Source organism: Myodes glareolus, chromosome 5 (genome assembly GCF_982192425.1).
Source record: "Myodes glareolus chromosome 5, mMyoGla1.1, whole genome shotgun sequence".
Lineage (NCBI taxonomy): Eukaryota > Metazoa > Chordata > Mammalia > Rodentia > Cricetidae > Myodes > Myodes glareolus.
In genome coordinates this window covers 70,628,135-70,641,268 of record NC_142030.1, presented here as the reverse complement: position 1 = coordinate 70,641,268, position 13,134 = coordinate 70,628,135, and the positions used below count along the sequence as shown (strand labels likewise).

The 13,134-nt window shown below is 47.9% G+C and overlaps 1 protein-coding gene across 10 annotated transcripts in view; it reads left to right on the top strand.

The window, feature by feature from the left end:
* The window catches only part of Rgs8 (regulator of G protein signaling 8), a 43,163-nt gene that overhangs the window by 11,036 nt on the left and 18,993 nt on the right, over positions 1-13,134 (top strand). For 3 of the 10 annotated variants that reach the window (XM_048431093.3, XM_087906416.1, XM_087906415.1), the window contains exons 2-4: positions 915-988; positions 5,467-5,568; positions 6,459-6,523. In XM_048431093.3, the coding sequence (XP_048287050.2) occupies positions 969-988; positions 5,467-5,568; positions 6,459-6,523 (187 nt within the window). In that variant the 5' untranslated portion in view covers positions 915-968. Of the gene's footprint in view, positions 1-294; positions 578-599; positions 619-722; positions 989-2,344; positions 2,364-2,529; positions 2,997-5,466; positions 5,569-6,458; positions 6,524-13,134 lie in introns of those variants that run through there. The other 7 variants (XM_087906418.1, XM_087906419.1, XM_087906417.1 and 4 more) reach the window with 7 other exon arrangements.

Below are 13,134 nucleotides of genomic sequence, written 5' to 3'. Positions count from 1 at the left end.
TCTGCAGGTTCCAGGAGGCAGAGGAGGCGGGAATCTCTCCTTAAAAAGCAGGGGGAGCGGTGTGGTTGGTCCTGGTGGGGTGGAGGGTGGGGTGGGAATGGGCTAGGAGAGAGGTTCCTCGTTGAGGAAGGGGACAGCTGAGACTTGGCAGAGAGGGGTAATTTCAGGGCTGTGTGGTTTGGCTTGGGAACGCAGTGCAATAGAATTGGGAGAAAGGGGGTGGAATTTAGATGTGCGACCTGCCCCGTAGCTTTCTCGCTCTCTGCATTTATCACATCACATCACACCCAGCAAGACAGGCCCCCTCCTCCTGGCTCATTAGGAGATTTGATTCGGCTTGGCTCCTGCTGTCAGCAGCTGTCTGGGGCAAGATCTTTATGCTCCCTGCTCCCCAGCGCAGCCACCAGCCTCCAGCCTCCCAGGCAGCGGCAGAGCTCATTAGAAAAGCACCCTTCCCCGGATTTTCAGCTACTTGGTGGCCTGAAAAGAGTTAATACCTACTCTTGGCTGCGGGGTAGAGCAGCTGCTGTGGGCTGGGGAGAGACTTCTCCCTGAGCTGCAGCCAAAGGAGCCGCAGGTTAGTGAGGCCGAAGGAGGAAGGTGCAGGATGTGCGCCAGGTCAGCTCTGCTTGGGGCATCTCCTGTGTCCTGCCAATAAGGATGGGCGTGCAGACTGTGCCCGGGAGCTGAGCCGCCGCCTGCTGGGTGTAGGCTGCTTCAGTATTTACTGGATGTGACAAGCAGAGAGGAGAGCTTTTGGGGCCGCTTGCTGCCTGGCTCAAGTGGTGGGAGGCGTGTTGTGCATGCATGCTTATGTATATGGGTATGCATGCGTGAACCTATGCGTCCCTGCAAACATGCCTTTCACCTGCCAAGGATTTCACGGCTAAAAGAGAGATCTACTCTTTCCTCAGAGCTCCTTAACCCGCAGCCTCTCTGACCATCCACTTGGCAAAGACCCGCAGGCCATGAGGACCGGTCAACGGCAGTAAGTATTGGCGCTGCCTTTCTCCTTTCTCGCTGGGGTATCGGAAAGCTGGTCGTATTATACATATTTAATTAACCTGCCTCTTCATGCATATTGATTGCTTTCTCCCTGCTGAGCTTAATTTTTCTCCTCTTTATAAATCTTTTTTTCTTTTTTGCACTTATTACCCCCCCTCACCTTGAATGTCATCTTTTTCTACCCTGTCGGCTCTGGTCACTTGTGACTTGGTGCCCACTTCCAAGGAGGGGGATCAGGTCACACTATTGAACTTTCCAGGCTCTGGGTGACCCCTTATTTGTCCCTTATAAGTCTGTTGAGAGCTAAATGAGACAGGAGTCCTGAGGGTTCTGGATCCTGGAGTGGACAAGGCTGCTGGGGTAGAACATCCTGTGAGTTTTCATTTAGGGAATCAAAAGCTGACCTCACTCAAGGGATGATTTTGGAGGTGCTGGGTGTGAGTGGGGTGGGAAGAGAGAGGAGACAACTGGATAGCACCAGCAAGCCAGGGAGGGGTGGCCGCAGGAAAGGGAGGGAAGAGCCACAAGCAGGGGCAGAGCCCAGGGGTCCCCTGCCCTAAACGACCTTGTCTGTGATGTCTAAGGGGAGTGAGCTCTGGCCTGCTCAGCTGCAGAATAATAAAGGCCCCTGGCAAGATCCTCTCCCTACCCTAGGGACAGGTTTTTATAAGCAAGAGGAAATGAGGCGTAGGTGCCCAGACATGCTTTCTGGAGACCCTTAGAGCTGGAAAGGGCCTTGGCAGCTGACTTCTGAAAAGCAGGTGCTCGCCCACTTAGGACAATGATTAAGGAAACGTCCCCTGTTGTCAGGGAACATGACCCACTGGGATAAGCCTTTACATAAAACTTGATTCCCCCCTCCCCCCATATTCTGTTTTCTTTTCAGTGTTAATAAAGTCATCCTTCTATTTTGTTAATGGTAGAATTATTCTGCAAGCAGTTTTAAGAAAGTGTTTGTGAAATGTTCAGGGTAATACCAAGACAATTTAAATGGCGCAGTCACACAGGAGTTTTATCTATCTAAATTAGGTTCCTTTTTTTTTTTTTTTAAATGGATCCTACGTTTGGTGGCAGGGTTCCCCAAGGGAACCTTTTATGGATAGGTAGGCAGCTCTTCCTATCAGCGCTCTTTTGTGGGAACAATGGTCTGAAACCCTGCCAGTGACACTCATGGGAAGGAGAGGCTCCAAGCCAATCAGCCTTCAGCCTCCACATCTCCTTCCTCCATCCCCAAGTCTTCCCTGCCAAGAATGGGCCAGGCCGAGGAAGGTTCACCTCCTTATGAGCTAGGAAGAGTGACTTGCATATTCATCGCCGTATCCCGTGTTTAGGATCCCTGCCTAGGAGCATGCCCAGTGGTGAGGGTGTCTGGTGGCTCACCTCCAAGTCCCTTCAGCCCCCCTCCTTGCTCCCTTTTCCTCCAGCCCTGGCTCATTTCCACCTGGGACAGGTGTCCTTGGAGGGAGGTGGGAGCCAGAGCAGCGTCCAATCAGATTATTTTGGAGCAAGTGTTGGCCTCTCTTCCGTGGTCCCTTCTGGACTGGTCACTTGGGCATCAGTCTAGTAAGATAAAGAGAACACTAATTTTTGACTTGCCAGGTCCATGCCTCCCTAAGGGTGCATGTCCCAATTTTGACGACCAGTGGTTGGGGAAGTAGGAATTCCTGACCAGCAGCCAGCACTGTGAAGCCTCCTGACATTGGTGTCCGCCCATCTTTGATTGGCTACCCTTGCTGAGAACAAGCCGACATTTGTGGGGGCTGTGGGGGAAGTATTCCGACTGTGGAGAGCCACTGGAATGGTGTATCTTACAGACAGATGTGAGAGGGTGAACCCTCTTACAGCAGACTCTTTGATTTTAGGTGAGAGGACGTGAGAGGGTAAATCCTTGAACCCCGCAGTCTTATTTCCTGCTCTGACGTCCCTGCAAACCAGCCCAAGGGGTAACCGTAAGCGGATGCCTGTATGGCTGCCTTACTGATGCCACGCAGGTAATGGATTAATGACCTGTCTTCTTGTCCCTGCCCCTCTCTTCTTTGCTCCACCTTCTGGTCTCTCACCTGCCGTGCTGTTTGAGCCTGGCCCAACTGTTCATTAGGCTCTGGGTGTCCTCTTGGCTAGCTCTCCTGGGCCTCCAGAGCACAGGGCAGTAGCCTCGCCTTTGCACTTCTTGCAAAGTTAGAGCCTTGCAAGTAGGATCTGCTTTAGCTCCGTGTCCTCTTGTTGACTTGGTAGAATCTCTTGGTGGTGACTTTTGGGGTAGGTTGAGGGGCTGTGCATGAACTTGTATGAAACTCTGTGAGTTACTGGGACAGGGGTTTGTAGAGAAAAGGCAGATGAGAAAAATGATCCTCCTCCTTTTTCTCTTTTCCTTTTCTTTCTTTTCTTTCCTCTCTCCCTCCTTTCTTCCCTTCCTTCCTCCCTCCCTCCCTTCTTTCCCTCCTTCTTCTGTTCTTTCCTCCCTCCATCCTTCCCTCCATCCCTCCCTTCTTCCCTTCCTTCCTTCCTTCCTTCCTTCCTTCCTTCCTCCCTCCCTCCCTTCCTTCCCTCCTTCTTCTATTCCTCCCTCCCTTCCTCAGTTCCATCCACTTACCCGTTCCCTCCTGTGTCTGCTCCTATCATTTTCCACCTAAGCAGATTATGACTCAAGTCTTAACTAGAAAGATAGAAAACCATTTTGTTCCAAAGTAAATTTGCTTTTGTGAACTATTTAAATGGCTCAGAGTTGTCTTGAGGGCAGGCAGTACCCTTTAAACTAACCTGTGCCAAACCTTAGCGTACAAAAGCTTGTGTGGATTTGCCACTTTCCAAGAGTCCTGTGTGTGGCTCTTGAGGACAGTGGCTTGACTGTTTTTATGACTGATGATCTTAAGGCACCGAGTGGGCTGCAGGCTGGGGCCTGACCTGTGATGCAGCCTGAGCAGGACCTTTGCCTGAATCCACAGTAGTGATGAGTCAAAGGGCTTTTCATCAGTTGCTTGAATGGCCTGGTGCTGGGTACCCTGTGATTTGGAAGAGTGAATGGACACTTAAGATGCTCTGTTTCAGGAGAGAGAATGAGTGTAGCAACTGTCTTGAAAATGCCACGAGATAGATGGAGGCACAGTGCAACCTGCCTGGGAAGAGAGGTACGGGCAGCGTGGTTTCCTGCAGGAGAGGGTATTTCTGGAACCTTGGATGCTCCAGCTCTCAGGGGCTCTGTGGTGTTGCACTGTGAAATACAAATGTCCACCTCTGCCAAGCACAATACCATCTCCGTAGACAAATGTCAGATAAGATTTCTGTGAACAAAGACAATGAGCAGGCCGAGAAATGGAAATCCATCTGAAGTCAAGGGGAGTGATTGAATTGGATGGCCTCTGACTCCTGTATCTAGTTTTAGGGTTTGTGAAAGAGGGCAGGAAGCATGGCCAGAAGGACTTGCTGCCAGCTTGTGAGAATGGCATGTTGTAGGACTATTCCATGACAATATCCACTGTGGCACGCATGGCAATTTGTTTTGTAAGCCAGACTGAGGTCCTGGTCTGATTATACCTTTATCCCCCCTCCACTTTCTTTTGCCTTTAATGTGAGGAATGGTCATGGTTAAAGGTCAAAGGTTAGCAAACTTCTGTTGCATTGAGCCTAAGAGTAAATATTTTGAGCTTTGTAAGCTGTGTGATCAATGTTGCAACTGTCTAAACCTTGCCCTTGAAGCTGAAGGCATCTTTAGACAGTATGTAAACAAATGAGGTGTTGTGTTCCTATGGAACTGTGTACACAGATACCTCACGGGACTGTAGTATGCCAGCCCCCGGCTGAAGGTAAACAGGGCAAGTGAAGCAAGCATAAGAACTATCACAGGGGACACTGGGTCCCCTGTTGACACTGTCTATCGTCCTTCAACCCCTGTGGCCCATAATCATCCATGCACACACAGCTTGTCTTGGTGAGATGAGCTGAGAGAGGCCGATTGGGAATGGATTTTCCTTGAATCCCCACACTGTGTGTTCGGACTCACTCTGCTGTGCACCCCTGCCTTTTGAGGTTCCCCTCTCTTCTGTGTGAAGGCCCCGCTTTCGTGGCCCTGTAGTTTGGGGCTGCTGCCCCGCCTCTTTGCCCTTCTATTGGGAAAGCAAAAATGTGGATTGCTATTCTGTCACTGCTGTGTTTCCTCTCCCTACAGAGACTCCTAATTTAGAAATTCTCCCAAGCTAATGACCTCTATTGACTTACCATCAACTTGCCATGTCAGTTTTAAAAGGCCTTCAGCCTCTACGGGAAGGGCAGAGGAAGGGCCCCACACCTATTATTACTATGGCTATAGTGACACAAGGCGTGAGCACAGCCCTGGCCGCTAGTCCAGCTGACGGACTCTTCAGGGGCCACCTGGGGTGGGGAGGGCGGCGGGTCCAGATGTCTTTTATAGACCTGGCAGTTGTGATCACGACAGCCTCCTTTCTGCCTCCGTATCTGCTGCAGGAACAAAGGCATGAGGACTCGACTGGGGTGCCTGTCACACAAATCGGACTCTTGTAGCGACTTCACGGCCATCCTTCCCGACAAACCCAACCGTGCTCTCAAGTGAGTGGTGTGGCCGCCTTGCACTCCTGGGTACCCACACTGCGAGATGTCTCTGGGACCTTTTGTCTTTAGTGAGTTTTTGAGCAGATAAACCACAAGACGATACACTCCTGTCTCTTGGCAGCTCCTTTCCTACCCCTGCACGTGAGTGACAGGAAGGCATAGCTCGGTGACATCAGGTGGGAACGCTCATCCTCCTGAGAAACAGTATCACCATCAGTGCCCAAAGCTGTAGGTGGGGAAGTACAGTTCTTTATTCTACTCACTTGCCAAGCTACGCTCTCAATTTGGAAATAAACAGCCAATGTTATTCCAAAAATACACTTAGATTCAGACTGCCCAGATTCAGCACCTAGTCTGTGCAGACACTGTAGTCAAATAATGTCACAAATGTCACCTTATTTCAACCTCACTCACCTCTGAGAGGGGCATCGTTGTCTCCATTCCAAGAGGTAAAGAATTTGAGGTGACAGTAAGAGGTAAGCTTACTTACCTTTTATCTCCAAGACTAGCCCCACCCCTCCACCCCATCACCCTGACATCTCAAAATTACATAGCTCTATGTACTTTTATTGTTCAGACCAAAAGTAATATATGGGATTCTCTGAATTCCCATTCAGGGAGATTCTTTTTTCTGGTATTGGGGGACAAAACCCAGAACCTCATTCATGCTAGGTAAACACTTTGCCACTCAGCTATAGTACCCCCCCCCCAACTTGGAGATTTCCCCAACTATTACTTGGCAAGTACTGATTTACAGCAGAATCGCAGAGACCTAGGTATGGCATGCATTCGCTCTCCGCCAATCTGAGGAGTCCTGGGCAAATCTGAGGGGTGGTTGGGGGAGAGGAGATGTCAGAAATACTCAGAGAGATGCTGTTGCTTCCTAGGAGACTCTCCACAGAAGAAGCGACGAGGTGGGCAGATTCCTTCGATGTGCTCCTCTCTCATAAGTGTAAGTAGAAATCAGGTCACATCATGTTGGAACAAATCATCCATGTGGCAAAATATGCAGCGAACCCCTCCTGGGCTCAGTACACTCTGCTGAGACCCCAGCCCTCTATAATCCTGTACCCAGCAGGAGGAGCAAAAGACAAGAAAACAGGCATTTTTTAATGCAGTGGGGTTAGACTGTATTCATACCATAGAAACCCAAGGCTCTTAGTCATTATTTTATATTACATTACATTATATTATATTACTTTTTTATTTATCAGATCTGTGCTCTCACTGTTGACCTGTCTTCGTTATTAGACATTTGGATAGGTATGGTGGAGGGCCAGGAAGGTGGCTCAGTGGTTGAATACTTTCCTAACGTCTGTGAGGCTCTGAGTTCAACCCTCTTCAATCATCTTTTTGAGCTGGGGTGCTTTATAACTTAGGCTGGCCTCAAACACGTTAGAGAGCCAAGGATGGCCTTGAACTCGGGCTTCTTCTGCTTTCACCCACCACCTTCCAAGCACTGGGCTCACAGTCTCACTGTGACTGGTCGATCAGCAATGCTAACGAGACAGAAGTCAGCTTAGGTAATGGGAGTTACGGACCGACCTGAATGAGAGCAACCAGGCTAGATCTCACACAGTGGAATTGACCCTCTTCCTCCAAGTCACTGGGCTACTTAGTCAAGTGAGTATTCTGTGTATTTTAGCAATTCCTTGGATTGACAGAATTTCACTCTTTATCTCAAGGGATGACGATCTCAGCTGTGTTGTGCCCCCACTTCCTGGTTAGAATATGGCTTTGCCCTCCCTCCTCCTCTTCTATTTCCTCTCTGTTCAGCTGTTGTGTCTTTTGTTTCCTGCAAAGGCAGGAAAAGTTGTGCATATCGCAGTGTTTAGAGGGCAGTTTATCATAACTCAACGCTTCAACTCTTTTTTTTTTTTTCTCATCATGAGCAAGTCCAAATTTGTTGGGCTTTGCAATCCCTGCGGCATTAAGCGCATGGAAGTGGCAGAGCAGGGGCGGGAAGCAGAGAGGGGGTGTTCTGAGGAGACAGGAAGGTTGCAGACAGACATTCGGTGTTCCTCCTCAATTTGTCACGTCAGTGTGAGATCTGGGAGCAGAAGGGCTGCTTGCATTTTGCTGTGTTGTTCCTATTTGATTGGGGGATGTGTTTCTGGACAGTTAAGTTGAAGGCTGCAGGTGGGTTCAGATCTGTGTTTTCACTGTCGACCCGTCTTGGTTACTAGATACTTGGGTAGTCATGGTGGAGTCCCTTGGTTTTCAGCAGATGCCAGTAAATGTGATTTTACTTGTCCAGGTTTGGTAAGGTGGCTTGGGGGTCCAGTACTTGCCTAGCGTGTGGGAGGCTCCAGGTTCAATCCTCAGCATTGCGTCATCGTCATCATCATCATCTGAAAACAAGAAGTGATTTGGCTTTTAATTTGATGACATTGCTTCCTCTGACTTTGCTTCTTGTTGTTAATAAACAAATCAACAAATACTTCATGCATGGAGGGGTATATGCAAGTATGCATTTGCATGTGCGTGAACCTGTGTGCACAGGTGTGTGTGCACATTTGTGCAAGTGTGAGGAGGCCAGAGGTTGCTGTCAGGTATCATCTTCTACCATTCTCTACTTTATTTAGAACATTTATCTGTCTGTCTATCTATCTATCTATCTATCTATCTATCTATCTATCTATCTATCTATCTAGTGTGTGTGTGAGGTTATGGGCTCATGCATGTCTCAGTGTACCTGGTGAAGTCAGCAGATAACTTCCAGAATTTGGTTCTCTGCTGCTACTGTGAGGATCTTGAAGGTTGAATTCAAGCATCAGGCTTGGTTGCAAATGCCCTTACCTGCCGAGCCATTTTGCCAGCTATCCACCTTATTTTATTGAGATGGTCTTTCAATAAACTCGGGGCCTACCAATTAGGCCGGACTAGCTGGTCAAGGAGTTCTAAGAACCTTCCAGTCTCTCCTTCCCAGGAGCATACACATCACACTTATCTTTCTATGCGGCTGCTGGGGATTCAAATCCAGGTCTTCATGGTGGTACCACAAGCACTTTGCCAACTGAGCCATCTCTCCAGCTAAACAAATTCTTTTGAATAGATTTTAAAATAAACTGCAATATCTAAGAATAAATCCATACTATAAAAAATTGTGACTTTGGTATTCCATGGAATCTACTTAGGCAGGAAAATAATTCAGTGTGGGGATACAGCATATATACCAAACTGTCATGCCCCGTTAGCAAGCCTGCATAGTAGATTTACCAAGGTAGTGACATATATATGATATTTAAAATTAGATGGTAATGCTTTCCTAAAAACCAGGTTATTGATTATGTTTTGGGACAAGTGTCGCTGCCACTTTATGTCTTCTGGCTGGCTTTGATTCAAGGTCATTCTAAAGTTTGGTTTCTATTTCAGCCTCACATTGATTCACTCAGTTCAAGTCCCTGAGGCAGTTTCCTCATTCTAAAATGGGGTTAGAGATGCCTGCTTGTTCGCTACCTCCTGCAGACAGGAAACTAAACAAGTGGACACATCTTTACTCAAGATGCAATGTAATGATACCGTGGGCTCTTTTTTTTTCCTTAATGATACATTTATTTGTTAAATGCAAAAATGAATACCTTGACAGTGAATTTTATATCTAGTTGTTAACATTAAGTCAATGTGAGATGTAGAGATTCAGTTTTATCTGCTTGATTCTGTGACTCTTGGATCTGCAGCTGATTGGTCCTCCTGTCACGGAAGCGTTTCCCAGAATGCTGTAACATTTCCCCAAGATGGGAATCCCGATGACGGGTTACAGCTGGCACCAATTGGCTAATTTGTCAAAGTACTACAAAAAAATTCCCAAACAAACAAACAAACAAAACCCAGGCCTTTTGAACTATAAAGTTCTCTAATCCTTCTTGGAGTCTGAGGTCCTGTTTTTATTTCTGTTTAATATAGAAATGAAGAACCCATGGCATGGGAGTTCTTAGGAAGGACAGGGTATTTCGGGTCACTGGTAGAGAAACTTCAAGCTTTTAGGATTTGGGTGTCTAGTCCCCTGTGAGGGCTGCAAAGCAATCGGAACCCAGGCCACCTTAAAAGATGCTGACAGTGTTCTAAGAGTCTAATTAAGTTGGGTTGGTACCACGAGTCAGACAGGCCTGATTAAACTTCTCCAGTGGGATTTCACATGTGCCTGTCCTTGACAGCACTAATGAGATGTGTGCAGAGCTTCTGATTAAGACACGTGCTACCCCAAGGAGTAGAGTACAGAGTTCCTGAATGACTGGGACCCAGAACCATGGGTGTCAGTCTAGAACCCACTCTTCTGTCGTTCTTCACACCGAGGTATCTGTCCTTCCCAGCATTTTTTATTTCGTGGGATCAGGTAATTATTTTTTTCCCCCATTCTCGACCTCTGGAGCATCTTGCTGCCCTTGATCTGCTGCTGCTCTGGATGCTTATTTAATTATTTCTCAAAGATGTGATTATTCACTATGCACAGATTCTGTGCAGCTGTGGGGCGGGGGGCGGGGGAGCACAGGCGAAAGAAACCGTGGTCTGTCACTGGTGGAGAATGAAGGTCTTTGAGAAGTCAGGTGAGCTCACAGATAAGGCAAGGAAAAAAAACTAGCGTTCTTATCACACAGCAGACGGGCTTGGAATTGCAAATGGCATGCTGCCTTTCACTGCTGCTCTCCTCAGTGTCAGAAGTCCTTTTGGTGGGGAGCACGGTTTCCAGCAGTCAAGGAGCAGCAGGTTTGTGGATAGTGAAGTGCAGAATATTAGCTGGTAGTCAGATCTATGGGCCTGATTTTGTTCCCCCTTTACTCTTGAATGGTTAGGTGACCTTCACAGAAACCTCGGCTATTTAGAAAATCAGATTCCTCACTTGTCCAACAAAGGAGCTGGAGCAGGAGGTGACAGAAGCTGGATTTAGGTCTACCTTTGTCCCTGGGTGCTCTCTGGAGCCGACGTGAGGCTAGGTGATAGCCAATCACCTGTCGCAGGTGGCTTGCCTAGGCACTGCCAGGATGGTTATGTAAGAGCTTTTCAGCTGAAATGGCTCCAGCAGCCAGAAGGGGGACCAAAGCACCTGTGTTCTTTCTTTCGAGCACTACATGGGCTGAAATCTCAGGCAAGAGAAGGCAGCTGGGCTATCTTCAAAACCTTAGAATTAAAAAAAAAATATATGATGGAGAATATTTAGAGTTGTCTTTATTTCCCGTTGTATCTGTTTACAGACGAGTGCGGAGGGAAAGCTCTCGTGGAGGCCTGAGAGCTAATCACTTGCTAAGTGCTTTTCTTCGAAGCTAACGAACGCCACTGAAGCTGACACTGCTGATGGCTTCATTAGCTAGGAGGATGTCTAATAGGTGCTCATTTGGAAGCTTTTCCCTGTTCATCCAATTACAATTAGACTCGATATCTGAATCGTGCATGTAGTCTGCCCTGAAGGGGATGTGAGCGCGCGCGTGCACGCACGTGTGTGTGTGTGTGTGTGTGTGTGTGTGGTGTGTCTGTGTGTGTTCGCATGCCCAGAAGCCTTTCTGCACTGAAGCTTACACCCAACAGAACCAAGCCTCCTAATTTGTGGGAGGTCCGTTAGGCAGCGGGAAGACAGGAAAACAGTGTGCTTATCTTTTATTTTTCATGAAGTCCAGGCATGTGCTTGTTTGTCTTGCTTTTAGAGGGGTATTTAGCCCTGAGCTCTGAAGAAATATTCTCTTTCTGCTTTTCCTTCCTTCCCTCCCGTCCTCTCTGTCCTCTTCTCCCCTCCCCTTTCTCCTTTTCATTCTGTTTACCTCCTCCTTTTGTCTTTGTCTTGCTCTTGCATCCTTCCTACCTTTGTTCCCCCTCCTCCCCCTTGGACATAGAAGTTGAGTTACAGCTTTAAGTATACCTTCAGGGTGCATGTTTCTCCTCTCTCTCTCTCTCTCTCTCTCTCTCTCTCTCTCTCTCTCTCTCTCTGACTTTTTATACTTGCTCCCGTCTGGACCACCCAGCACTTCCCTCTGGGCACTGAATGTGGCAGGCACTCTTGTTTGATAGTTTGTGTGGAACCTGGAGGAAGGCTTCTGTTCACTTGGCCCCATGGGGCCCGGGGAATGCTAGGCTAGGGGCAATGGGCCACTGAGAGCCCTTTCAGTCATGGCATTGCCTGTCTCAGTAAACCAAGACCAGTGGAGAAGACTTCACTGTCTATAAATTAACCCCCTTCAGATGATGGCTGAGATATAAAAACACACAATAAGTTGAACTGGTCACACAGCCACTAAGCAAAAGATCCCAAACAAACCATCAGATAGAAACTGAATGGCCAGCTTGGGGAACACTCGGGATTATTCTTCTAAGTGATCTTTAACTTTGGAACAAATAGGTTTCCATTTACCATACAGTTCTCCCCATAAACTGTCTCTAAGCCAGAAAAGTCTAGAAATGTCTTATTTAAAGTGTGAACCAAGGAAGGTGGCAGCAGCCCCTGAGGGAGTTTGTAAGAAATAGTTTGGGATCTTATCTTATCTTATACCTGGGGAATCAGAGTTCCTGGGGCTTGAGACTGGGGTGTGTTTTCCCCACAAGTTTTTCAGGAATGGGAAGCCCCGTGGAGGCATCAGAAGCTGTTTTCAAGCACAACTGTGCAAAACAGGAAAGGACAGAGTTCTGGTGGGGCAGGTGGCCTAGGAGAAACAGAGAGTTTTGTATTGCATGGAGGGCCTCAAGTCCTCAGGCAGGACCCTTCAGCACCCTTGCATGGCATATTAGTGTCACGTGTGAGGTGTGGAGGTTTTCACAGGTAGGGGGGAAAAAAAGAAGAAAAAGAAAACAAACAAGCAAACAAAAATGTGTCTTCGGGTGTTGCAAAAGAACAGAGGCCGAGTTAGAGACAGATATGTGAAGTGGCGCTGGATAGGAAAGACATGTCTCCATTCCCTTGTCCTGATGTCAACATTGCTGGATGCTGGACCTGGGAACATAGGGGCTGTATGCTTGCTGGGAGGACTGCAGGGCTATAGGCAGCTCGTCAGTGTGTGTAAAAGGTCTGAACAGAAGCAGCTGTACAAGTTCCCAACACCCATTTTGTCACTTGTCAGCGATGTGACCCTATGCCAATCACCTACTATCAATGAACATCGCTTCCCCTCCTCTGTCAAAGGAGAATGATGAGTGCTGGAGCTCAATGCGGTTGCTGTCCCAATGCTAAATGGGGTGATGGAGCGTGGGGGGCTGGACGAGGGATAGCTGCTTTGTTATTTTTGCTTTAACACAGTAACTGCCCTGAGAAAACACGCATTTTGTGCATCCCATGTGTGTGCCTGAGCTAATGTGAGCTTCCTATTCCCGTAGACAGCTTGAAGCCACAGATCAGGGAAGAGAGAGAGACCCCAGGGATGTTTCCCCTTACTCAACCCCTTCAGTTCCTAAGCCTTTGGGATCCCCTCAGGTCTTCCTACCCACCTCCCTTGATGAATGTAGGAGAATCTGCTGAGAGTGTGGTTTTGAAAAGCCTGGTAGGAAAAATAGGATGTGTTCTCTGCTTTGAGAGTCCTGGCAATATCCTTCTATTCAATCAACTGAGAAATGTTCTTTTGTACTGAATTTGGAGCTCTTTCA